The sequence below is a fragment of the Patagioenas fasciata genome, unplaced genomic scaffold (genome assembly GCF_037038585.1).
Source record: "Patagioenas fasciata isolate bPatFas1 unplaced genomic scaffold, bPatFas1.hap1 Unplaced_34, whole genome shotgun sequence".
Classification (NCBI taxonomy): domain Eukaryota; kingdom Metazoa; phylum Chordata; class Aves; order Columbiformes; family Columbidae; genus Patagioenas; species Patagioenas fasciata.
Window position 1 is genome coordinate 196,948 of NW_027288750.1, and position 26,460 is coordinate 223,407.

The window sequence follows — 26,460 nt, forward strand, 5'->3', positions numbered from 1 at the left end:
TTTCAGGGTTCAGGATTTGGAGGTGTGGAGTTTTGGGGTGCAGGGGATGGGGTGAAGGATTTGAGGCTGCAGGGTGGTGGGGGAAGGATTTGGGGGTGAGAGATTTGGGGTGCAGGATTTGGGGGTGCAGAGTTTTGGGAGGCAAGGATCTGGGGCTGCAGGATTTGGGGGTTCAGTGTTTAGGGCAGCACAATCTTGGGGTGCAGGGGTCTGCACTGAAGGGTTTGGTAGAGCAGGATACGCAGGACTTTCGGGTGAGGTTTGGGGGTGCAGGGTTCATGTGTTCAGGAACTGGGGGTGCAGGATTTGAGGGTGCAGGGCTCTGGGTGCAGAGTTTGGGAGTTCAGGGTTTGGGGTGCAGGGTTTTTGGCAGGAGGATCTGAGGGTGCAGGATCTGGGGGGCAGGATTTGGGGTTCAGCATTTTCAGTGCAGGTTTGGGGGGACTTGATTTTAGGGTGCTCGCTTTGGGCTGCAGGATCTGGGTGCAGGATTTAGGGTTCGGGGTTCAGGGATGCAGTGAAGTGCGGGATCTGGGGTGCTCGATTTTGGGGTGCAGAGTCTTGCAGGAAGGATCTGGGGGTGCAGGGTTTAGGGTGCAGAATTTGGGGGTGTAGGGTTTTAGGGAGAAAGGCTTGGGGGTGCAGGTCTAGGGGGGTAAAATTTGGGGGCAAAGGGTTTGAAGGAGCAGGATTTGGGGTGCAGGATTTGGGGGTGCAGGGTTTGGGCGTGCAGTGCTAAGGTGGTGGAGGGTGCAGGGTTTGTGGTGAAGGTTTTGGGGTGCAGGATCTGGGGGTGCAGGATTTGGGCATGAATACTTTCGGGGTGCAGGATTTGAGGATGCAAAATCTGATGGTGCAAGGTTTGGGTGTTCAAGATGTAGGGGAGCAGGATCTTGGGTTTTGGGGCACAGGGCTGGGTGAGGCCAGATTTGGGGTGCGGGTCTGGGTGAGGGATCTGGGGGTGCAGGGTTTGGTAGTGCGGGAATTGAGGGTGCAGAGTTTGGGGGGCAGGGCTTGGGGGAGCAGGAGTTTGGGGTGCAGAACCTGTGGGTGCAGAGTTTGGGGTGCAGAACCCGTGGGTACCGGGTTTGGGGAGGCAGAATTGGGGGTGCAGGGTTTTGGAGTTCAGGACATGGGGTTGAGGATTTGGGGGTGCAAGGTTTGGAAATGCATTGATTAGGGGGAAGGATTTAGGGTGGTGGGATTTGGGGGCACGGGGTTTTGGGGTCAGCATTTGGGGGTGCAAAGCTTAGGGGGCAGCGTTTTGAGTGCAAGTTGGGGGAGGACTTGATTTTGGGGTGCAGGGTTTGGGGTGCAAGTTTGGGGATGGCAGCATTTCGGGTATACAGTTTGGGGGTGCAGGGTTTTGGGGAGCAGTATCTGGGGATACAGGATTATGGGATGTGCAGGGTTTGGGGGCGCAGGGTTCAGGGTTGCAGGGTTTGGTATCACAGGTTTGAGGGGTTCATGGCTTGGGAGGAAGGATTTGGGGGTGCAGAATTTAGGGGTGCACGTTTTAAGGGTGCAGAGCTTAGGGGGAAGAATCGGAGATGTAGGGGTTTTGGGGACATTATCTGGGGGTCAGGATTTGGGGTGCAGGGTTAGTTGGGATTTGGGGTTGCAGGGATTTGGGGTGCACGTTGTCCATCGCTTCTTTAATACCGCTTGATTGCTTACTCATAGCTGGGTTGAGAGGAGCTTTGCTCTGCTCTTGCTGTGGCTTGTGACTGTGGTCCCAGTGCAAAGCCTGCGAGGGGAGCGCGATGCTCGGCCTTGCTGCCCCGCGACGCTGAGAGCAGAGGCGGCTGTGGATTTGGCCTCAGCTGGGGTGAACCCCCCTGCTGTGAGCACCTAACGTTGTCTTCTGTCAGGCAGCAGCAAACAACCATTATCTAGGCAGAGGTGATTTGAAGGAAAAGCAGTGACTGTTTTGGAAGGAGATTGGTGTGTTTTACACTTTAGCCAGCAGCTCTGTGTGGGACATGAATATTTGCATCTCTCCACAGGGAATACAGGGCAGGGACGCATTGCAATTTCCACTCTCCTCAGCTGTGTGCATGCCTGAGCTCTGCCAAAAGCTTCCGAGGAACAGAGACAGTGGAGCGGAGGCAGAAATCTTGGGCTGTGGGTGTCAGGGAAGTCAGGCAGATAGAGGGTGAGGGAGCTGCGAGGGAGCGTTGGAGGCACAAGGGGCTGCAGCGAGGAGTAGGGGGATGCAGTGAGGCGCAGAGGGATGCAACGAGGTGTGGGGGATGGAGTGAGGCATAGGGGGATGCAGCGAGGTGCGGTGGGATGCAGCAACGTACAGGGGATGCAGCGAGGTGCGGGGGGATGCAGCAACGTACAGGGGATGCAGCGAGGTGCGGGGGGATGCAGCAACGTACAGGGGATGCAGCGAGGTGCGGGGGGATGCAGCAACGTACAGGGGATGCAGCGAGGTGCGGTGGGATGCAGCAACGTACAGGGGATGCAGCGAGGTGCGGTGGGATGCAGCAACGTACAGGGGATGCAGCGAGGTGCGGGGGGATGCAGCAACGTACAGGGGATGCAGCGAGGTGCGGGGGGATGCAGCAACGTACAGGGGATGCAGCGAGGTGCGGGCGGATGCAGCAACGTACAGGGGATGCAGCGAGGTGCGGGCGGATGCAGCAACGTACAGGGGATGCAGCGAGGTGCGGGCGGATGCAGCAACGTACAGGGGATGCAGCGAGGTGCGGGGGGATGCAGCAACGTACAGGGGATGCAGCGAGGTGCGGGGGGATGCAGCAACGTACAGGGGATACAGCGAGGTGCGGGGGGATGCAGCAACGTACAGGGGATGCAGCGAGGTGCGGGCGGATGCAGCAACGTACAGGGGATGCAGCGAGGTGCGGGCGGATGCAGCAACGTACAGGGGATGCAGCGAGGTGCGGGGGGATGCAGCAACGTACAGGGGATGCAGCGAGGTGCGGGGGGATGCAGCAACGTACAGGGGATGCAGCGAGGTGCGGGGGGATGCAGCAACGTACAGGGGATGCAGCGAGGTGCGGGCGGATGCAGCAACGTACAGGGGATGCAGCGAGGTGCGGGCGGATGCAGCAACGTACAGGGGATGCAGCGAGGTGCGGTGGGATGCAGCAACGTACAGGGGATGCAGCGAGGTGCGGGCGGATGCAGCAACGTACAGGGGATGCAGCGAGGTGCGGGCGGATGCAGCAACGTACAGGGGATGCAGCGAGGTGCGGGCGGATGCAGCAACGTACAGGGGATGCAGCGAGGTGCGGGCGGATGCAGCAACGTACAGGGGATGCAGCGAGGTGCGGGCGGATGCAGCAACGTACAGGGGATGCAGCGAGGTGCGGGCGGATGCAGCAACGTACAGGGGATGCAGCGAGGTGCGGGCGGATGCAGCATGCCATGGGTCCCCTCCCAGACACATCGAGGCCTTCTGCCCATGTGCTCAGCAGTGCCCACTGGGCACTGTATTGCATGCAGGAAGTTATCATCTCACCAATATAATAGGCTCAGGTAGGATCTCTCAGCAAAGCATATTTTATTAACGATTTTGCAAGGTCGGGTGTTCCACCTAAAGGTAGGCACACAAAACAGGGCAAAAAGCCACTGCTTATATCCACCCCTAATCCCAACTGCAAATTCCCTCCCCAGTTCCCCGTTGGTTGGGTACGGCAGGGTTTACAGACTACCTGACACTTCCTAGCTGCCAAGGCTCAGTTTACCTGTCTCACGACTCCATTCTAATAACCCTTCCCATTATTTCTTTATTTTCATTGAAGGTGTGTTTTCTTGACTGTCTGAATTTTAACCACTGGAATGGTTTTCAATTCCTCCACACCCGCTCTGGGCAGCCTGGGCCAGGCTCTGGCACCTCCCAGCAAACAAGTTTCTGCTCATGTTCAGATGGAGCCTCCTGTGTTTCAGTCTGTGCCCGCTGCCCCTCACCCTGGCGTTGGGCACCACTGAACAGAGTCTGGTCCATCCTCTGACACCCACCCTGAGATATTGATCCCATTGATCAGATCCCTCTCAGCTTCTCTTCTCCAGCTCAACAGCCCCAGCTCTCTCAGTTTCTTGTCACAAGAAAGGTGCTCCAGATCCCTTAGCATCTTTGTAGCCACCGCTGGACTCTCTCCAGTAATTCCTTGTCCTTCTTAAACCAGGGAGCCCAGGACTCCCTGTCCTCCCCCGGCAGCAGCAGCCTGCTGACCCTTGTCATGTCCCACCTGGCGCTATGGTTGGGGGAAGTGTGACTGAGATTTGTCAGTCCCCTGGGTTGGAAAAAAGTACATACAATCCTGAAGGTCCACAAACAAAAGACCTTTATTTTTTGTAGCTTGGTCCAATTGGCAAATGACTCAGTGGCAGAAGGATTTATGTTACTTAAGCTCAATCGATAAACAGTTTAGCAGCGAAAAGATTCACATGAAAGAGTTTTGTGGCACAAGTGGGGCTCTAAACCTTATGTTACTGTATTACTCACAAAAAGGAAGGCAAAGAAATAGGAATATAGGAAGGAAAGAGAGAGGAAGAAAAGAAGGGGAAAGGAAGGGGGAAGGAAATGGGAAGGGAAGGAAAAGGAAAGGGAAAGGAAAGGTCTCACCACCCTTAGGGCTCCGTGGTGTGTTTGAGGGGTTTGTAGTCTCAGGTCCAGTTCCTATGCAGGAATGCTTGGGTCTGTAGTCAGGGTTCAGCACCCTGTGGTGTGTGGTTCGGTTCCCGTGGTCAGCCCGGTGGGTGGAAGGGTCCCCAGGGTGGCACCCTGCCCGTGCTGGCACAGGTTTTATAGGGTTTATAGCCCTCGGGATCACCTGGGCTTTTGTGCAGGCGTCACTGGGGGTGATTGTGGAAGATGGGGGAGGCCCGGAGGGTCTCTCAGCCTGGGCCTTGACACCGTGTCGGGCCTGTCAGCGCACAGGCTGCGTGTCCTTCAACACAGCACTGCCTGTGTCACCCAGCCTTTGTCTGTGGCTGTCACCTCGGCCTTGACATGTAAATCACCATTCACCTGCTCACGATGGCCCGTCTCCCATGACTGGGTGTTGCAGGGCTGGGTTTGCCACAGTGTTTGAGAGTCACCCTTGTAGTCTCTCACACCCTGTCCCGGGTTGGGATCAAACCAGAGACACTCCTGCTGTTTTCTGCCATTTCCATGCGAGTGAAGAGTATGGCCCAGGGGCTTTGCTCAGTGCTTATTACTGATAGAAATATTAGCTACAGGTTGTTGAAGCTGAAGGATTTCCGCCAGGAGCAGGACTCGCGTGTGCCAGGCCGTGTACAGATAGGCCGGCAACCTGGGCCTGGGCCTCATCTTGGCAAGACGCAGAATTTGACCCCCTGAAGACAAGCGGCCTCTGGCAGCCCAGGGACACGTACTGAGAGAGGCAGTGGCCGTGGTCACTGTGCTGCTGCTTGTGTTTTGCCCGAAGGTACGACCGGACCAAGCTGTCGCTGAAGGAGATCACGAACGTGCAGTGTGTGTCGTGCATGAACCCGACGGCGGGGAGCTTCACCATCAACCCTCGGCTGCAGGTAAAGCCCTGCACAACGGCAGGTGCATCGCTGGGTTTATTTTGGGGTGGATCATTTAAACGTGAGGTTAGAGGACAACCACTGGCAGATCCTGCTGTTGTTTTATCAGTACAAATGGCACGAATCTGTCGAGTGACTGTGATTCCTAATAGTGAAGCACCGAACTGGGTCCCTTATTCCCTTGTTTGTTTTTCCTCGCATTCTGCAGCTCCGTCAGAGGAGGAAGTCAAAAGTTGCCAGCCAGCTTAACACCTACTTTCAGGACAACCTTCTGGTCCATACAGGCAGATTTTGCCTTCATTTAGCTCGTATTTCGCTCTGAAGCATGGTGCATTAACGCCGCCTGCTTTCCAGAATTGTCTGATGCAGCTGTCAGTAAAAAGAGGTGTGGGGGAGAAACCCAAACGAAGAAAACAGACAAAACTAAAAAAAAACCCAAGCCACACCAAAACACAACAACAACAAAAACCCCAACAAACCCCAAACCAAGCAACCAAACAAAACCAACAAAACAAAGAACACCAAAACCAACCAACCAACCAAATCCCCCCAAAAACCTAACCGAACAAAAAAACCCCAAGCCAAACAAAAAGCAGTTCAAGCGCTGCTGATAACAGAAGATTTGGGAAGAGATCTTAAACATTAGACTTTGATTTTTGGGAGCTGCCAACCGATGGAGGGACTGGGTAGCAGTGAGCAAAATTCATTTCATCATGGAGAAACCTAATGACCAGAGTCAGCTTGGACCCTGGCTCCTCTTCAGCAAGGTGTGGAGTTAAAATGAAGTGTCCCATGGGCAACTTTGCAAGTTCCAAATTAGTAAAGAGGTCCTCTGGGAGATGGCACCTTCCAGGGGCTGCTCTTAATAGAGACAGTGACTGGGCTTTGTCAGAGGTCGGTGGGACCTTCAGAGCCCTTTGGCTCTTCAATGGACTGCACTTCCAGTGTAGCATTGGTGAGATGCAGTTGAAAATCCCTGGTTTAGTGAGCAGAGTGATGTCACTTCCCACCTGAGCTCTGCTGGCAAACTGGGAGAGGGAAATAACCTTGTTCAGGTGGACTGCAAATCAGAGAATCATAGAACAACCCAGATTGGAAGGGACCTCAAAAGATCATCTGGTCCAGCATTTCATGGGAAAGGGAGCCTAGATGAGATTATCACAGCAAATCCCCAAGGGCATTTTGCTTGAAAGGTGTTTTTCTACCTCTCTGACCTTTCCATGCCTTCCTTTCTCTCCCTCAGCGTCACTTCTGTGTCTTCGCGCTGTCCATCCCTGGGCAGGATGCCTTGTCCAGGATCTATGGCACCATTTTAACGCAGCACCTGACAAGTGGAAATTTCTCGGGGGCTGTGCAAAAATCAGCTCAGCAGCTGATTGCCCTTGCCCTGGGACTGCACCAGAAAGTAGCCGCTACATTCCTTCCAACAGCCATCAAGTTCCACTACATTTTCAACTTGAGAGACTTCTCCAATATCTTCCAAGTAAGTGCAGTTGCTGTCCTGTGGGACTTGAAGCTTGTCCCGATGCTACAAGAGGCTGCGGAGCTGTGTTCCTCTAGCTCTGGTGGGCAGAATGCAGTCTCCTACCTAAAAATGACACAGCACATGTGTGCCCTGAGTAAAGTGGGTGACCTTAGGCCATTCCTTAATTCCTTGTTAGTTTTGGATGGATTCCAGAACCATTGCCCATGGCTTTGAGAAGCTTAGTTACTTTCCAGCCTCTTGTGGTCAGCGGGGAGGGATGAGTAGTTCCAGATGGATGTGCAGGTTTGGGGTGGGTTGAAACGCCCTCTGGCTGTAGAAGGGACCAGCTGAAGGGAGCTTTGGGCTTCCGACTTCAGCACTTAAATGACTGATGGTGAGTGCGATGGAGCTGCGCTCATCTTTGGGAGCCTCAGTTCCACACGTGTAAATGTGGGGATTAATGGCACTGTTCCACCACACAGGCAAATTATTTTATTGTACTGAAGCAGGTGGTGGATAGTTAGTGGGTTACTGGCCCTGAAGTTAGATCCAGCTTAGCTTGTTGGCCTGTACTGGCATGTCCTCTTAGCTTCTTGATGGTCAGATGCTCAGTATGTGCATGAAGGGTGGCATTTAAAAAGGTGATAATTGAATCAAACCCAGCTTTGACTTAATTGCTAAAACTGAATTTCCACCAGAGCCAGTTCTGTACCAAGGGGAAGTTGTTCAGATTTAGAAATATTTTCTTCCAACAACGGAGAGACTTTTTTTTCCCCTGAAATCTCATACTTTGAAGCAGGAGATATTACTGCTCAAAGAGCCTTTCAGAGTTTAAGGCTGATTAGTAAAATTTGAGAAGGTTCTCAGCAGCCGAATCGAGAGGTTTGGAACACCATAAATTCTTGTAGAACCCCGGTTTGTAACTTGTTGCTGTCCTTCTTAACACCTGTTCTCCTAAGTACGTACTGAAAGTTTGGTGCCTTGTGGTCTGGTCCATCACACAAGAACTGAAGTAATGACGTAGTGGGAAATGCAAAAACAGGGCCTTGAAAAAGTTAATAACTCTTTTGTGCCAAGAAAGAATCAGACCTGTCACTTATGCTCAGCTAAACATCAGCAGCTTTTGATGTTAGATGTGGGTCGTGTTAACTCCTGACTTCTAGTTAATCTGTGCTTTGAAAGGCAGAGAGAGAAAAGCAGCATTTCCATGGGAAGCTTTAATTTGAACTGTAACCTGCTTGAAAGGTGCTCAGGTTGTGGGATATTAGGAAATGTCCTGCCAGGTCTGGATGCTGGGGCAGGAGCAGCGACTGAGCTCAGGTGTTGTTTTGTTTATCACGTGGCTTCAGGAGTGGGGGAGTCTGGCTCCTGGGCTTCATGATGTTTATTGAAATAGTGGTCCAATTTTTCTTGAAATCCTTCCTTACCTTTTGGATTCATTCTTGATTATTCCTTCACATTAAATATTCTTGAGTTTTTGAGATCTCCTGATATCCTGTTTGTCCCTACGGGAACACAATTTTCTTCCTGAAATTGAGTGTGAAAGAAGCTCTGGACTCCGGGAATGCATTTCCATGTGTTACTTTCATTCAATCTTCATAAACTCATAATTTAGCTCACACTCTCTTGTCCAAACCCTTCTTGTGCAGTGCTGGCTTCAAAGTCAGGTCAGGCTGATCAGCCAAGTTTTGAATGTTTCCATGACTGGAGTTCCCATAACCTCTCCGACCCTTGTCACACCACTAAACCCACTCCACGGTGAAGCTGATGTATTTTTATTTCAGTTGGAATTTCCCTTCCTGCAGTTTGTTACCTCTTGTCCTTTTGCTATACACCTCCAAAAAAAATTGGCTCAGTCTTCTCTATAACTCCCTATTAGGTAGTTGTAGACAGAGTCAAAGAATCACAGAACAGTTTGGGTTGGAGGGACCTTCCCAGCTCCCCCAGTGCCACCCCTACCATGAGCAGGGACATCTTCACCAGCTCAGGTTGCTCAGAGCCCCATCCAGCCTGGCCTGGGATGTCTCCAGGGATAGAAACAGAATTAAAATTCCCCTTCACCTTTTCCCCGAGCTGAACAAACCGATTTCTCTCAGCCTTTCCTTGCATGTCCTGTCCTCCACCATTTTATGACCTTGGTGGCCTCCGTTGAACTCGTTCCAGTATGTCAATGTCTTTCTTGTCCTGGGGGCCCCAAAAGTGGGTTGAACCTCACACAGCTTTTGTCTGCCTGTCAAGGTCCTTCCCTTTGCGTTCTGCGTGGTCAGTGCCAGCTGCAGCCCTGCTGGGAGAGCACTGCTGGCTCCCGCATGGAGACACCCACTGCCCCGGTACCAGCCCCTGCGGAGCACTGGAGCTCCAGTGAGACCTCGGAGCCTGCTGGGCCAGCCAGTTCTCCACCCACCTTCCAGTCTACCATGGCCCATGACCCTTGATATGATGCTAACTGGGAAAAAAAAAAAAAGATAAAGGAATAAACAACCCCCTTTTCCTGGTTAGGGACATGTGAGTTTCCTTAGCTTGTGGGCAGATGGAGAACTGGTGGATGTAGCTCGGTGCATGTTGCCTTTTTCAAATTCCTTTTAATCCCAGACAAGCAATCAAACACCGCCTGCACAATAGCTGTGTGTGTGAAGGGCATTGGGAGATTGTTGTTTTACCGACTGTTCTGTAGTTATACAAGCGGCCAATGACAACTGTTAAAGGCACAAAGCACGTAGAAATTGCAGCTGTGGAGGGGTCAGCCCCTGGACTTGCTGCCGCTGTGCTGTGATACTGCTGGCTCTGCACAGGTCCTTAAAATGGCTCCATTTGCAGCCTGTCCAGTGGCTCTGTTGTTATCTCACTATTATATACATACTGTTATATACATAATATATTATATATTAATGCTGCACCTACCAACCTTAGAAGCCCAGCTTGATTCCCTTTGTCAAAACTGCCTGACAGCTCTTATGACAAGGAGTCCTGTGCTAATTACCTCATTACAAAACACTCCAAGAACTTGTATCTTAATTGCTGCAGCTAATGAATTTGGACATTGTACGCATGTGAGTGTTGCACAGAACAAGGAAGACGGCCCCAAATCAAGTCAGCAATAATTCCTTTCAACAGGTACAGGTCCTTACTGCTCTCATGTTTTCCCTTCTGCACCCAAGACCCATTGCCACCTGGCTCCAGCTGGTCAGGCTGATGTCTGCGTTGCTTGGAGCGAGGGTTCAGCTGAAGGTGACTCCAGGTGTTCACTACAAATGATGGCAAAATACCAGAGAGATTTGTCAGGTATTGGTGAAACCAAAGGGAAAAGAGCAACCTATACACCCAGGGGTAGGAGGCTGGGCAGGCAGCAGTGGATTGACTTTGTCAAGCACTGTTCATGTTTGTCCTGACTGATTGGAATGATCGTCTCTGGGGGTCTGAGTATCTTCAGTGGGATTCCCTTTTGCCTGGCGAGTCGCGTCCTCTCCCCCAGCAGAGAAAAATGGGCATTTCTGTCTGTAGTGCATCAGCTCTTCCTCATGGACAAACACGGAGAAGAGCTCAGAGGAACTGTGTTTCTGAAGCACCTCATTCACTGGAGGTGAAAGGAGTCCAAGGTGACTGTCCTCTTGTCAGACATCAGCACTTTGCAGATCTAAGGTGGGATTAGGCTCCAGTTCAAGGTGCTCAGATTCAGGTAGGTGAGGATATCCAGGTTCATCCGAGGCTGTGGAGGCCAGAAGGGTGTCCAGCGCCCCATCAGGGACACAGGTGTGGTTTCACTCTGTTGCCCAAGTGTGGGTCTCTAATGCTTTTTGAAACATGTCAGGATATCCAGCCTGGGTTCCAGCGGCTGTTCAAGGACACAGGTGTCTTCTTCTGTTGTGTGGGTTCCTGTCTGAACTGCTTGAGCCATGTTGTTTTCCAGGCTGCCCTGGCTGTACAATAGGTTTCTCCTGAGATGAACCATCTAGTTGTGTTGACTTGGGAAGGCTGTGGGAAATTCCACGTATCCCTACAGAACAATGATTTTCATCCACTGTTCTCATTTGATTTTTGTCTCTGGACATCACCTTCAGCTGGAAAACACTAAATGCCTCAGCATTACAGAATCCCACATAATCCCAGCCTGGTTGAGTTGGAGGGACCTCTGCAGATCCCCCAGTCCAAGCCCTGCTCACGCAGGGTCACAGAGCAGATCACACAGGTGGGTCCAGGCGGGTTTCAATGTCTCACAGAAGGAGACTCCACACCCGCTCTGGGCAGCCTGGGCCAGGCTCTGCCATCTCCCAGCAAACAAGTTTCTGCTCATGTTCAGATGGAGCCTCCTGTGTTTCAGTCTGTGCCCGTTGCCCCTCACCCTGGCGTTGGGCACCACTGAACAGAGTCTGGTCCATCCTCTGACAGCCACCCTGAGATATTGATCCATTGATCAGATCCCTCTCAGCTTCTCTTCTCCAGCTTAACAGCCCCAACTCTCACTGAGTCTTTCCTCATCAGAAAGATGCTCCAGACCCCTACCAAACCATCTAGTTGTGTTGACTTGGGAAGGCTGTGAGAAATTCCATGTATCCTTGCAGAACAATGATTTTCATCCACTGTTCTAATTTGATTTTGTCTCTGGACTTCACCTTCAGCTGGACAGCATTAAATGCCTCAGCATTGTACTCAGTGCTGCTGCTTGTCTGGCGTCAGCTGGCCAAGGGTGAAACTTTGGTTCAGGCCCTCAAGTAGAGATAAGCTGGTCTGTCCTATGTGACACCAGGGTAATGTGTGTGTTGTGGGGGGGTTTGGCTCCCAAAGGGGAACATGAGTCTCCAGGGAGGTGGCGACTGGCAGAAGGGCTGTGGGTGAAGAAGGGGGATGAAGAGGGGAAGCCAGCACTGGGCATGGTTCCTCTGCTGAGTACACAAACACATTCGGGTCACTGCTGACCTGGGAACACACCAGGGTCTGGGCTGGAGGATGCTGCTTCCTGATTTTTAAAAAGAATAACAAGGAACCTCAAAATCTATGACCATCTTCAGCCCCCTGGGCTCGTGGCTGGTTTTAAATGACTACAGAAGGCTCAGCAAGTACCGTAATAATTTGTAATAATCTAACTTTAATTTGCTGTCACGTTTCACTGGAAATATGAGGAGGGGCTGGAAACCACAGTCAGGGATGACAGGCAAGAAGGGGCTGGAGCAGGGTTAGGCAAGGTCTGCAGGAACGGCAGCCTGGCTCCTGGTTGTTGTGAGTATATAATTTACTGTTACTGATGTTACTGCTGCAGGGGCAAGGTCACCCTTCAGTCCTTTGTAATCCTTTGGGCTCATCAGAAGGTATTATCTGTTACTTTCGCTCTGTAGTGGGTCCCGTCTGTGGTTCAAGTCCGACACTACTTTGTCTTGCACTTCTACAGCACCTTTTCGTGCCTCTGGGTCCCACCATGCACTGCAGAGTTAAATTGATTGGTGCGCTCCAAGCAATTTCCCCTTGATTAAAGCAGACAGGTCTCTGCAGTGACAGAGTTGTGGATTATGCTTTCTAAAAATACATTCCCCGCTGGCTCCCACCAGAGAAAGCCCTGCTGCTGTCTTTCTTTCCATCTGAAAGGGTTACCATGGTATTATGCTCTAAATTATATCTGTCATCTCTGTAAAATAATAATCATAGACCCAGCAGGGTTGTATTTTGCTTTTTATTCCTATTTCTAACAAGATTTTGAAGCAGCATGTCACATGAAGATCTGTGGCAGCTGGGGAAGAGCAGGCTCTCTCCTCCTGACAGCCAGACAGCAGCGGGGGCTCCGGCGTGTCCTGCTGCTCCACGTCGGCTCCGCTGCCAGTGAACTCCTCACTCCTTTGCATGGGGAGGGATTTTCATGTTCACCCTTGGTTGAGCTCACTAAAGAGCCCTGCAAACTTCAGGCTTGAAGCACCGAAATGCACCTTGTGTGTTACGTGCTGACATTGTGGCTGAGTTGGGAATGACGGCGGCGAGATGGGCGCAGGGTCAGCAAGAGTTTGTTTTGTGCCTTGGTCTGGCACGGTTGTTTGGCACAGCTTTACCTTGGGTTTGGCTGGCGTGTGGTTACCTGAGCCAGTCTGGTTTCACAGCTTCCCCCTCCTTCTCTCTTCCCATCTCTGCTATTTTTCTTCCTAACAGAGATCCAGGTGCCAGCAGCTGCTCTATCGCACATGGCAACCACGGTGCTATGGAACAGGCTGCCCAGGGCAGTGGTGGAGTCATCATCCCCGGAGGGGTTTGAAAGGTGTTTAAACAAGGTGCTTAGGGACATGGTTTCATGCTAGAATTAGGGTATGGTTGGACTCGATGCTCGTGAGGGTCTCTTCCAGCTGAAATGATTCTGTGATTCTATGCAGTGCCAAGGGGGTGACTGGAGCCTCTCGTCAACCCTCCCTGATATCAGAGCAGATTTAAAAATTGGCACTTTAAATAGGACTCTTGAGTTTGTGGCCCACACGCTGTTGTTGTGTTTGTCATTGTTTTCATGTCACCGCTGCTGAGGCAGCTCCAGGCTCCCCAAGAAGAACGTCAGGAGAAAGGAGAGCAGGTGCTTCATCCAGCAGTGCAGGACAGCTAGAAAGGGGTCGCTATGCTGCACTAGTTAGTATAATTTTAAATGTTATTTAGACTGCAAAGAAAAAGTTATTTATTTTTCTTGCCGGGTCTCCAGGGATGGTTCATCCACCACCTCTCTGGCCAACCTGGGCCAGGCTCTCACCACCCTCAGGGGCAGCAATTTCTTCCATATCTAGAGCGTCCCCGTCGCTCTCTGGGGACGCAGCTGGTTGCCGTGGCAGAGCCTGGTAGCTCTGCTGAGAGGAGTCGGGAGAGTCGGGTCTGTAAAGTGAAGGAAGGGGAGATGTTCAGGTGTTAAGTTAATAAACTGCTTACAGATTTGTGAAACGTGGATTTTCTTCCCTCTGAGCCTTACATTTGCTTGCATCAAGAACACAACTTTTGTGGCTTGGAGTGTCTTTAGAGTGACTTTTTTTTAGGACCTGATGGGTTTCACCTTATTCTCTTTGAGTCATCAGCTCTTCTCACTATCTTTTCTCTGAAATAAATAAAATAACAGCTTGACAGCTGTAATGACAAATGTGAAACCCAAATGATTTGAGCCATGATCCATCGAGCTGAGATGGCCTGCTTTACATTGCTTTTAATACATTTTATGTTTTGTGTGTAAATAATTAGATGTTAGGAATAAAAACTGTCTGTTTAATACATGCCATTGAAAACCCTGGGTGCTGTTAATAGGCTTAGTAATAGGTGACACCTCTTTGAAATATAATTCTTTTATGCATTTTAATAGAGTTCATGGTAAACATGCTGTGATAAGCAGACAGAAACTAATATTTCCTGCAGCCAGAATGCACCTAATTAAAATTAATTGATTTTAGAAAAAAATCATCACCGCTAAGATGTCCAAACTATCTTCTTCTTGACAAAGCAGCCGTGCTGTGGTGTTGGGATGCAGAAACCCGCCCGTCGGGCTGGTGTCTGACCCTACGCACTCTTGGAGATCAGGCTGCGCTGGGGATGCACTTTGGCTGTTAAAATTGGTGTAATATATACAATTGCTTTGGGAAATTGGAGGTAACGAAGGGCACGTTCTCCAGGGGCTTCTTCGGAAGTTTATTTGCAGGTTGTTACAGTAACTCTGCATTTTGAGTGATTCAGCCCCATTCAGCCTGGATGCTGGGGAGACATCAGGCCCTTCAGGTCAAGGTGGGGTTTACTGCTGGTCTCTGCACCCCACAGGGCCTTCTGTTCTCTACCCCGGAATGTCTGCAGCACCCCCAAGACCTGGTGAAACTCTACCTGCACGAGTCAAACCGAGTCTACCGGGATAAGATGGTTGAAGAAAAGGATTATGGTACCTTTGATAAAATCCAGCTGGAGACGGTGAAGAAATTATATGACGTAAGTGTTGAGGTTCATAACTCTGATAATAACGTACGTGCTTACAGGAAAAAGGTTCCTTGGGCAAGAGAAGTTTGACCCAAGGTCTGCCAGTCTCTCACTTGCAGGGAGTGTGATGCTCTTGGTGGGACACCAGGAGCAAAATCTCTGTCAACTGCTTCCTGGGCTGCCAATGTTGGTATTTGGGTGAACGATGCTCTCCCTAAGGGCACCGGGGAGAGGAGATTTCGGCTCTGTGAATTAATTAAATTATTTTATTTAAATGTCTTGAGTCTTGTGGCAAAAGCAAAAGAGTCAGATCCCCAGTCTTGGTGGGAGTAAAGTGAGATGCAGGCACAAATCCCTAGTGCTTTCCTTTTTTTCCAAAATATCTTCCTAATGGAAGCTCTAGACCTGCTTTGCTTCAGTCCTGTCATCACCCGGCAGTGTTGCCATTGGAGTCCTGCAAATATCACAGTAACGCAGACAGTGCTTTTTCCTCTGGCTGTTAATCATTGTCCATGCAACAGTGTCATGCTGTAGCTGTTGCTGTGGGGCTTTTCTTGTGCTCACATTTTCTTAAGGTGATGAGTTCTTGTGATTTACAAAAGGTCCAGAGCAAGTATTGGGGCTTTATCCTTTCCCTTTCCTTCCCTTTTGTTGCTCTTTCCCCTTTTTCAACACACAGGTGCAGCTATATGGACATTTTTTGGAACACTGTGCTTCACTTGGAAAGATGACATAGAGCTGCAGTGTTTTCTCCTTTACTTCTTATATACCTTTTTTAAAAATGATTTTTAAATTTGACAGGACATTGAGGAAACTTTAGAGCAGACCAAGCAAATGAACATTTATTGCCATTTCGCTAAAGGCGTTGGAGAACCCAGCTACAGGCCAGTTCCGACCTGGGAGGAGCTGAACAAGATCCTTGTGGAAGCCTTGGGCAGCTACAACGAAGTCAACGCTGCCATGAGCCTGGTGCTGTTTGAGGACGCCATGTGCCACGTGTAAGGGAGTTTTCTGTCTTTATGCTCTCATTGTAGCTTTTATCCATGCAGATTGTTTCCATGGAGGTTTCTGGAGGATGTCGGTATCCATTATTAGAGCAGAAGGAGCTGGAGGTGTGCAGAAGCTTCATCTGCCCACGTGGTGTGTCCTGCACAAATACTGCCCTGCTTCTCCAGCTGCTGCTGGGGGGATCTTTTGACACTGTGAGGATGCGGGGCTGTCGGATGGAGGGTCAGCATGCTGCTGGTCGTTTGAAGTCTGGTTGCTGTTACATCTTTGGCCCTTGATGCTCTGCATACGGCACAGACGTTTATTGTACGTGACATTGATCAAGTGCTTTTTGTCTTCACTTGACAGCCAGCCACAGAACTAGTTACACCAGGATGTCCCTAAATGCTTTCACAACTGGGTTAGAGGCACGTTTACACAATTCTCAGTGGGATTTTCAAATGTATATAATGTGAGATTACGTGAATTCAGGCTACTAGTTTGAATGGACTGAGGCACTTAAATTGCCTGGATCCTTTGGAAAGCCTGCTTGCATTCCGATGCCTGGAGGTCCAGCTGGATTCCCTGTGGAAACTGGACACGTGGGACTATATGAAAATAGCGAGCCTCCGTTGATCATTATGAAGCTATTTACATGCCTGTGGTATGGATCGTGACACGTACCTCCAGCTCTTATACATGATTTAAATGCTTGTTGGGAATTCCACAGAATCACAGAATCCCAGAATGTCAGGGGTTGAAGGGCCCTGGAAAGCTCATCCAGTGCAATCCCCCATGGAGCAGGAACACCCAGCTGAGGTTCCACAGGAAGGGGTCCAGGCGGGTTTGAATGTCTGCAGAGAAGGAGACTCCACAACCTCCCTGGGCAGCCTGGGCCAGGCTCTGACACCCTCACCAGGAAGAAGTTTCTTCTCAAATTTAAGTGGAACCTCCTGTGTTCCAGTTTGAACCCATTGCCTCTTGTCCTATCACTGGCTGTCACCCAGAAGAGCCTGGCTCCATCCTCCTGACTCTCACCCTTTAGATATCTGTAAACATGAATGAGTCCCCCCTCAGTCTCCTCTTCTCCAGCTCCAGAGCCCCAGCTCCCTCAGCCTTTCCTCACACGGGAGATGCTCCACTCCCTCCAGCATCTTGGTGGCTGCGCTGGACTCTCTGCAGCAGTTCCCTGTCCTTCTGGAGCTGAGGGGCCACAACTGGACACAATATTCCAGGTGTGGTCTGATTTTTGGGGGCTGAAATGCAGACCTGGCCTCAGATAATTTCTGAAGATGAACCTCCCCTGTAAATCATAGTTTTAACTGATTTTGCCTGGAAACATTGTATCATGAAGAGCAGGTTTGTGACTAAGCTAGAAGGAAGCCGCTGTCCTGCTGCACGCTTGTGTGGGTGATTTCAGGTTTGCTGGACCTGGTAACCTAATGCAGTTACTCTCATGCAAATTAAAAAAATACATATATATATATAAATTTCTACTCGTTTTAACTAGCTGTTTAACCAGTTCTGTTCTAAGAGCTCAGCAATCTGTTCCTTTTGCGGTGCAGCGTGCTGGCTGTGCTGGGGCATGGCTTCCCTTATAGTTTGGGCATTTACTTCTTTGTATTAATGAGTCATATGCAACCTGATGTCCATTGGTGTTTCTGCTTGCAGAAAGGTGACAGTAATTTTAATCTTGTGCTTCTTTTGCACTTTACATAAATTGGGATTTTCAACAAAACCTGTCAGTATCCCCCCAGTTAATATTGTGAGTAATCGGGAAGGCGAGGTTTGAGTATTCAGCATGATTTTCACTGGAGCTGAGTGATTTCGATTCAGCGCATTTGGAAATTGCGTTTTGCTGAAACACACAAATTATTCCATCTCCAACAGCTTATGGATGACATCTTGAATTTGTTGTGAAGTTTCTGTTGGGAAAAAAAAGTGAGGGAGTTAATGTATGTGGGGAGGTGGGGGATATGGGTCAGTCACCTCCTGACCCGGGGCTCATGGTGCCCGTTCCCAACGCACACCCCGTGCCCTTGCTTTTGGGGACAGCCAGCTAGAGAATGAAAAGCAGGAACATTCCAGCTCTCCACACAAGCTGGATTGCTATTCTGGGTTTAATTTCACAATCTGTGGGAGTCTGCACATAGATCATAAGACGCTTGAGTTGTAATAAAGCAGTACAGTATTTCTTGCAGTCTTATTTGAAAAATTAATTAGATTAGTCTAGGAAAATACTCAGTTAAGTGAGTTGAATAAAGGCAGTGATGTCAAGAGGGGAATGGTGCTTGCATTTCAGACACCTGACAGTGAGGTTTTCACAGGTAGGATCCTCTAAACCTCCCTCACTTGGGATTTTAACGTGGGGATGTCAGCAATTGCTTAAAGAGAATAGACTGGGGGCAGAGCTCACTGTGCAACTCTCAAGGACAAATGAACAGACCTGAAAAACAATAGCAAGTTCATTTTAAGTGTGACAAAATCTCACTCTTAATGGTGGCTTGGATAAATAATGTTGGACTGTATTTTCCAGACAGGTATTATGCTATTCCAGATGTATATGAATATGCTTTAATGCATAGCAGGACCCTTCACCTGAACATGAACCCAAAATGCTTTGTGAAGAGGAACCTTCACTGGAGAGGTGCACCAGAGCCATGAATTCTGTTCTCACTATTTGCATGTCCATGTAATGTGTTTTTTCCCTTGTCCTCCCTGCAAAGACATCCAGGCCTTCACCTTAAAATATTTCTATCCAGCAGGACTTGGCAGGTGGAAAAATATTGGACACAGTTTGAATCGCCACCAAACTATTTTTTTAATCAGCTACGTCCTTTGTTTGGGCCTCAGCAGAGATGGGGATTGATTGCTGACATGGCTCTTAGATTGACATTTTTCATCCCATTCAGACTACGGTTTCCTAGTGATTAAAATATATATTGAAAAGCAGTGGGCAGAGAATAAGAAAAATACTCTTATTAATGACAGATTTTATATGCTTCAATTTAGTTGCCGCATCAACCGGATCCTGGAGTCCCCCCGAGGGAACGCTCTCCTGGTCGGCGTGGGTGGAAGCGGGAAGCAGAGCCTGACCAGGCTGGCGGCCTTCATCAGCTCCCTGGAGCTTTTCCAGATCACGCTGAGGAAAGGGTACGGGATCCCTGACCTGAAGGTGGGTGACTCCTGGGGCTGAGGTGGAGCGGAAGGGAATAAAAAGCAGAACTTGCCCTGAAAACTTTGGGATCCCCAATTTAAGAAGGACAAGGAATTACCAGAGGGAGACAAAGATGCTGAGGGGTCTGGAGCATCTTTCTGATGAGGAAAGACTCAGTGAGAGTTGGGGCTGTTGAGCTGGAGAAGCTGAGAGGGATCTGATCAATGGATCAATATCTCAGGGTGGGTGTCAGAGGATGGACCAGACTCTGTTCAGTGGTGCCCAACGCCAGGGTGAGGGGCAACGGGCACAGACTGAAACACAGGAGGCTCCATCTGAACATGAGCAGAAACTTGTTTGCTGGGAGGTGCCAGAGCCTGGCCCAGGCTGCCCAGAGCGGGTGTGGAGTCTCCTTCTGTGAGACATTGAAACCCGCCTGGACCCACCTGTGTGATCTGCTCTGTGACCCTGCGTGAGCAGGGCTTGGACTGGGGGATCTGCAGAGGTCCCTTCAGCCCCCACCAGGCTGGGATCCTGTGATTCTGTCTTGTTGCGTGTTGAATGACGCCATTGTGAAGACAGTAAAAAGCTCCAGAGACTATATGGGACTGCAGAGAGGAGCAGTGCTTCCCAACACATCTGTGGGGTGCAGACAGGCCTGATGTCCCCTGCCAGCCCTCTGAGCTGGCCAGACCCAACAACATCCCAGCCCAAGGCTCAGAGTCAGCGCTGGGCTCCGATGATAAACCCCTGGTGTGGACATTCAGTTAATGCTTGTTCAAGAAACCGTATTTGACTATTATTTCTAATTAAACCAAGATGTGGTAATTAGCTCATCTGTGAGGTGCCTGTTGTGGAGTGATTTGGAGGTGGAAAAGGAGCAGGAGAGAGCAGGAGGAGAGTTCCAAAGTCGTATCCAGTCCTTCCACCAGGATTTTGTATGAGGGAGGGACTGAGGGGATGGTGGATGGTTCACTATAGAGAACAGGTGCCTGTGCTTATATCTATGCGCAGGCTAGTGAGCACAGAAGTTACAAATCAACATTGTAAAATATCGTTGAAATGATTTTCAAGTATTTTAGCTGCTGGCAAAAGGATTCTCATCAGAAATGTTGTAAAAATCACAACCTCAGTAACTTCACGCCATTCTGCTCGGGAGATGCGATGGCCACTGAACCCTTGCCTTCCTTCCCCATCAGAGGCAGGGCCTGATGACCTGTAGTTGTGTACAGGTTGTTTTTGTCATGTTTTTGTCACGTCACACAAGCCTGATCCTCCATCCATTGGGTATTTTCAACTTTCCTCTGTGTTCTTCAGCCCCACTCGTACAATTTTCTAGCTCCTACCTGCCTATTCATTGAGAAAACCTGTGCTCCCATCTAGGAATATAGCTTGAAACCAGCATTAATAAACTTGTTTTCAAAGCATGTCTTTACTTCTGTCTGTGGAGGTGGAAGATAATTTGATGTTCCCTTCACTCTCTATTCATTTTCAAAGAGTTTATGAAATATGGAGTCATCTTTTTTTCTTCGATATGGAAGAGCAGGATGGTGACAGATTACCCTGTCTGGCATTGGCCCCTCGTGCTGTTATAATTGATCTAATTCAAATTTCCAGTGATGGAAGTAACAAATGATTCTTTTTGAGGGAGCGTGTGTATTTGCTGAATTTCTAAGAAAGTTTCTGGAACACAGGCCAGTAAATTCCTTCAGTGTCTCCCGCATGCCTTGTATCCTGCTTGGAGGGGCAGGAAGGAAATGATGGAGTTTGAGCGGGATGATGGCGTTTTTCCCATCTCATGAACAACTTGGATTTCAAGAAGTTGGTGTCCTTCATCAGGAGGACACTGTGTCCTTCATCAGGACACTGTCCCCTTTGAGGTGAAACAGCTTTTCCATATGAGCAGTTTCTCTGTCAGCATCACTGCACTGAGTGGGACACTGAAGGGCGAGTCCCTGCTCAGACTCTGGAAAGGAATAAAACTGAAAACATCCCTGTTTGCACAAGGTGTCCTTCTCCTTTCTTCACAAGCAGAAAGAAATGCGTTGCAGCACCTCAGAAAAAAAAAAGAAAATTCAGGTATAGTTGTGAAATCAGAGAAATCTACAGCATGGGGACACCAAGGTCCAACATTTTCAGTGGCTGCTGTCCCTCCCAGTCCCTGTGGTGCTTTAATGTCCCCGTATAGTGACTTATTGTGCCCACAGTAAGCCTTTCTGAACTCCCAGGGCAGCCTCCACAACCAGGGACTGCACTGATGTCTTTAGCCACATCCATTGACCTCCAGGTGTTCCAGCTACAAGCATTTCCCTGTGTGTAGCGGTGCTGGCCAGGGCTTCTTTCTCTTTTTTTTTGTGTTACACAGACCTGGCCGTAACGTCAAGTCTTACTGGGTAAAGTCTTACAATGATGACAGCGATAGACTCCCCCATATAACCTGGCAGACTCAGCCATGAAGATGGAGAGTGGCCAAAGTGCAGTTTCACGCTAATTAATTGCCATTGCTTTATTCTTGGTTAATGGGAAGATTCTGAAATATCCTGCTTGTAGATGTGGTACCTACCTGAGTTTTGCAGAATGGAGGTGCACCCCCTAAGTCCTCTTGCTTTTCAACGTCCAGGCAGACCTGGCAAACCTGTACCTGAAAGCCGGTGTGAAGAACATAGGCATCGTGTTCCTGATGACCGACGCTCAAGTGGCAGATGAGCAGTTCTTGGTGCTGGTGAATGACTTCTTAGCATCAGGTACCTCTGTCATTGCTTGATTTCCCCTTTCCCCCTTCTCAGTGTGGTTGTGCTCATGGTAGCATCTGTGGTTTTAGAATATACAGAAGGGCAATATATGAAGTGAGCTAGAAGATATGTGGGTTAAGTTCTGGACTAAAAGCCATGATAAGGTCTCCTTTGTGAGGATGTACTCCATCATCTGATAGTTTTTCTTTCTCTGATGTTGTGTACCTAGTTTTTCCATACTTCATGGTATACTCTCTACAGTTAAGAGACGTGTCTGTTGTGACATGGCAGCTGAGGACAGAGCCCAAGGAATGTATCAACAGATGAAGAGTTTGACCTGTGGATCTCATGCATCCACACTCTAGTTACCTAATAAGGTTTTTCCTGGCTGGAATATTTGACTGCAAGTTGGTGGATGGTACAAAGCCACCAAATGACCGTGTCTGTGTGCGTCACCTAGCTGCTTGTCCCATTGCAGTCCTTTTCCTCTTTGTTTTTCCATTAAAGTTTTTGAGTTGTTGCTTGCCCAAACAATTGCAGAATAGCCAGCCTACACACAGATGCTCTGTTTCGCTGCAGAACATGGCATGAGTATGTGTGGTGGAGCACTCCCCATGCAGGGCGCACTGCAGCTACAGCGCACATGGGAGCGTGCGGCTGTGTCACCGTGACCGCAGGGGGTAACCCAGCCTGGGCATATTCCCCAGAGTCCCTGGAAAATCACTGCTACCAACTGCATGATGCTTTTTTCCTTATTTATGAGTCAGGAGTGGGAAGACTCCAGCTGGTTCGGGTGACCTCTGTGCATGGTGAGGACTGGAGAGTTGAAAGCACAGGGAAGCGATAGTTTGTGCGAAACTCCAGAGTTGACATCTGTGGCTGTAAATTGGCCAGATGGTTTGAGCAGCAAACAATCTCTGCCTGTGATAAATTTGTAATCAGGAGTAAAGACAGGGGTTGTTGTGGAGGCTGGTGAGTAGCTCCTGTCACCTGTGTAGATGGCACAAATATCTCATGACATGAAGTGAAGCTCTGCAGTGTCCTGCAGCAAGGGGCAGGCCAAGCAGCCTGGTTTGGGATGTCCAGGTCATTTTGCGGTGGTTCAGAAAGGTGTCACATTTTCCTGTAGCTGCTATGTGGGGAAGAGGGGACAGATCAGAAGTCCTCACTCAGGGTCTGGGGAGGCAGCTCAGAATTGTGGCTGGACTGAGGACTGAGGAAGGGACCATGGGAGGGACCATGACAAGTGTAACAAGGGCAAGTGCCAGATTTTGCACCTGGGACACAGCAACCCTGGCTGTACAGACAGACTGGGGGACGAGATGCTGGAGAGCAGCTCCATGGAGAGCTCTGGGGGTTCTGGTCAGTGGCAAGTTGAACATGAACCAACAGTGTCCCTGGAGCCAAGAGGGCCCCGTGTCCTGGTGCATCCAGCACGGCACGGCCAGCCGGGCAGGGAGGGGATTGTCCCGCTCTGCTCTGTGCTGGGGCGGCCTCACCTGCAGCATTCACTGTGTGCAGGGCTGGGGACACAGGAGAAAAGGAGATAAAGCTACTGGAGAGTGTCCAGAGGGACATGAAGCTGGTGAAGGTTTGGAGGGGAAGCCGTATGAGGAGCGGCTGAAGTCCCTGGGTTTGTTCAGCTGGAGCAGAGCAGACTGAGGGCAGAGCTCATGGGGCTGCAGGTTCCTCAGCAGGAGCAGGAGGGGCAGGGCTGAGCTCTTCTCTGTGACAGTGACAGAACCCAGGGAATGGCAGAAGATGTGCCAGGGAGGGCAGTGGGACATGAGGAAAAGGTTCTTCACCCAGAGGTGCTGGACACTGAACAGGCTCCCAGGGCGATGTCACGGCCCCAGCCTGACAGTGTTCAAGGAGAGACTGGGCAATGTCCTCAGACACACGGGGTGACCTGTGGGGTTGTCATTGCAGGGACAGGAGTTGGACTCCATGATCCTTGGGGGTCCTGTCCATGTCAGGACGTTCTATGGTTCTATGACCTCCCAAAACGTGACCTAGTGCCACCCAGCGGGTGCTGCCTGAGGGCTCTGGCTGCTTCCCGCTCTCTGCAGGCTTGTTTTTCTTACTTGTTTCACTTCTTTCCATCACCTAAGGAGCTAGAACAGAATATATATTTTAGACTCTCTTATAAACAAGCAGATATCTGATTAGTGTATTTTCCTAAGTAATTAGTGCTCATATTGACAGTATCTCACTCAATAATAATGATTTCAATCAAATCAGAAGCCAGAAGGGAAGTGAATAGGTGATAAATTAAGTAACCAGAAAAAAAAGAAAAATTGGCTGGTTATGTTTTTGGCAATCAGTTGCATAACTATTAACTTTAAAAAGTTTTTAAAAGATTTCTGACTTTTAAAATGTTTTGGTGATGTGGGAGTTATTTTACCAGCACTGGCAATGGCATTGAACAGCTGCAGGAACGGTACAGGTAACGAATTGATTTGCAAAACTGAAATTATTTCATTATTGTGTATAGCATATGAGGTATTTGCGATTTTGTTTTGTAATCTAATCAGCACTGTCGATCTGACAAAAATGGACTTTCTGTACTTTGGCTTTATTCTGTGTTTGTTTAGCTCATACTTTTATGAGAAATGTTGCTCTCACAAGGGCTTATTTTTTAGCAGAATGATGTTCTGTGCCACTTTGCTGCTGCTGGGGCCTATGGGCGCCTGGCACAACGATTTTTCTCAAGGAAGGGTTTTCCCCAAGGCCCTGAAGAGGGAGGCACCTGCTTCACTTTGCTCTGCGACTGCAACAAAATCCAGACCAGTAAACCCAAACCTGCCTTCTTCTCAGGTGAAATCCCTGATCTCTTCCCCGATGATGAAGTAGAAAACATAATCAACAGCGTGAGGAATGAAGTCAAAGGCCGAGGGCTGGTGGACTCCAGGGAGACTTGCTGGAAGTTTTTTACAGAGCGTGTTCGACGGCAGCTGAAGGTGAGACAGGCTGGGGGAGTTCAGGTCTTCGCCATCTGCCTTGGTGCAGGAGCATGGGGTGAAGATGCTTTGGGCTGCCTGGTAGGAAGGTCAGACCGCAGCCTGAAAGGCTTTTCTGCCTGTTCATGATGAGAACTGTGATGCACTCAGCAAGTAGTACTGAAGTGCAGGAAATGCTCTCTGTTGCCATCACTTCTTGGGTGTTAGAAAGCACTATGGAAGTTGAGAACGTTCTCTTTCAAGAGCTGAGCAGGACCAGCCGCTCCCTTTTCGAAGCCGGGCACAGGGGTGCATCAGGACGAGGTCTTGCTGCTTGAAAGAGCTGCTGAAGGGATCAGTGTTCGTGTTGTTGGGGTTCCATTGCCAGAAGAAATGAAGTATTATGTTAAAAACAGAGTGCTGGAAACTGAGTGGCATGCAATGTGCCTACAGGATTTCTTCCAGCACAGCCCATAATCCAGCATAGAAAGGCCTTATGAATATGTCCAAAAGATCCCAGAACAGTTTCAGGACTATTTCCCATGTGTGCTCAGCTCACGGGGAAAGCACAGTGAGGCGCACAGGAGAGTGAGACTGTTCCAGAAGGTGTTTACCCCTCTGCAGCGCTGTTCACTGCTGCCGGCACAGGGCCAGGAGCTGGGGAGGGCAAAGAGAGAAGCCTTGATCTTTGCTCAATGAAAGCATGTCCTCCTCCTTACTGCTCCGTTTGTGTTGGTGGGACACGGTCACTGAGATAGGGTGGCCCGTTGCTTTTTTGATGTGGGAAGGTACATGTTTAGGATGGGGAACAACTGGAAAATTAATTTTTGAGGGAAAATTTGAGGACCATGCCACAGTGTGGGTGCCCAAGGAGAGGGAATGCAGTCCTGCTCTTTCCCTCTCTGGGTGTAGAGGGGATTTTCTGATGAGTCCTGATGCTGTTTTGTGACTTTTCAGCATCTTGGTTGTCTTCTGCCTCCCGTCCCCTCATGGATCTATTCCTGTTATTGTGGTGCACTGGAAGGGCAGTGTGAATATGATTTACTTGAGGCTGATCCCTTCTCTTTTTTCTACCCTTCTCCTTAACCGTGTGTTACAGCAGATGGATGGGGTCAGCTAGGAAGTATTATTTATGCTTATAAATATCTCCAGGGTGGGTGTCAGAGGATGGACAGTGGTGCCCAGCGCCAGGGTGAGGGGCAACAGGCACAGACTGAAACACAGGAGGCTGCATCTGAACATGAGCAGAAACTTGTTTGCTGGGAGGTGCCAGAGCCTGGCCCAGGCTGCCCAGAGCGGGTGTGGAGTCTCCTTCTGTGAGACATTGAAACCCGCCTGGACCCACCTGTGTGATCTGCTCTGTGACCCTGCGTGAGCAGGGCTTGGACTGGGGGATCTGCAGAGGTCCCTTCAGCCCAATCGTCTGGGATCCTGTGAAGAGGCTTTTGTACATGGACAGCTTCCTGAAACTTGCCTGGCCCTGACAGAAAAACGTAGAGGTGCCCAAGGCATATGCTTGAAGGTGCAGGAAGGATTTCTGTGTGTCTGTCCCCATGCGCAGTGGCCATGGCAGAGGAGCAGGAGCTCTAAGTTCAGCTACCTCTTCTGAAATGGAAACTAAAGTGGGTTTGTTACAGGCAGTTCTTTTGTGGCTTCTAAAAAACAGATCATGATGGAGGTGTTGACCCACTATAGCGACATCTGAGCTAACAGCAGCCTGTCCTATGACACTTGCTAAGGTACCAGCCAGGG

At 49.6% G+C, this 26,460-nt stretch overlaps 1 protein-coding gene across 1 annotated transcript in view; it reads left to right on the forward strand.

Moving 5' to 3' along the window:
* The first annotated feature begins 5,399 nt into the window (after window positions 1-5,399).
* The window catches only part of LOC136113701 (dynein axonemal heavy chain 9-like), a 34,447-nt gene continuing 13,386 nt past the window's right edge, over window positions 5,400-26,460 (forward strand). The window contains exons 1-7 of the mRNA XM_065858868.2: window positions 5,400-5,526; window positions 6,770-7,009; window positions 14,744-14,905; window positions 15,695-15,891; window positions 18,893-19,055; window positions 21,658-21,781; window positions 24,587-24,729. Of these exons, the coding sequence (XP_065714940.1) occupies window positions 5,482-5,526; window positions 6,770-7,009; window positions 14,744-14,905; window positions 15,695-15,891; window positions 18,893-19,055; window positions 21,658-21,781; window positions 24,587-24,729 (1,074 nt within the window). The 5' untranslated portion in view covers window positions 5,400-5,481. The remainder of the gene's footprint in view (window positions 5,527-6,769; window positions 7,010-14,743; window positions 14,906-15,694; window positions 15,892-18,892; window positions 19,056-21,657; window positions 21,782-24,586; window positions 24,730-26,460) is intronic.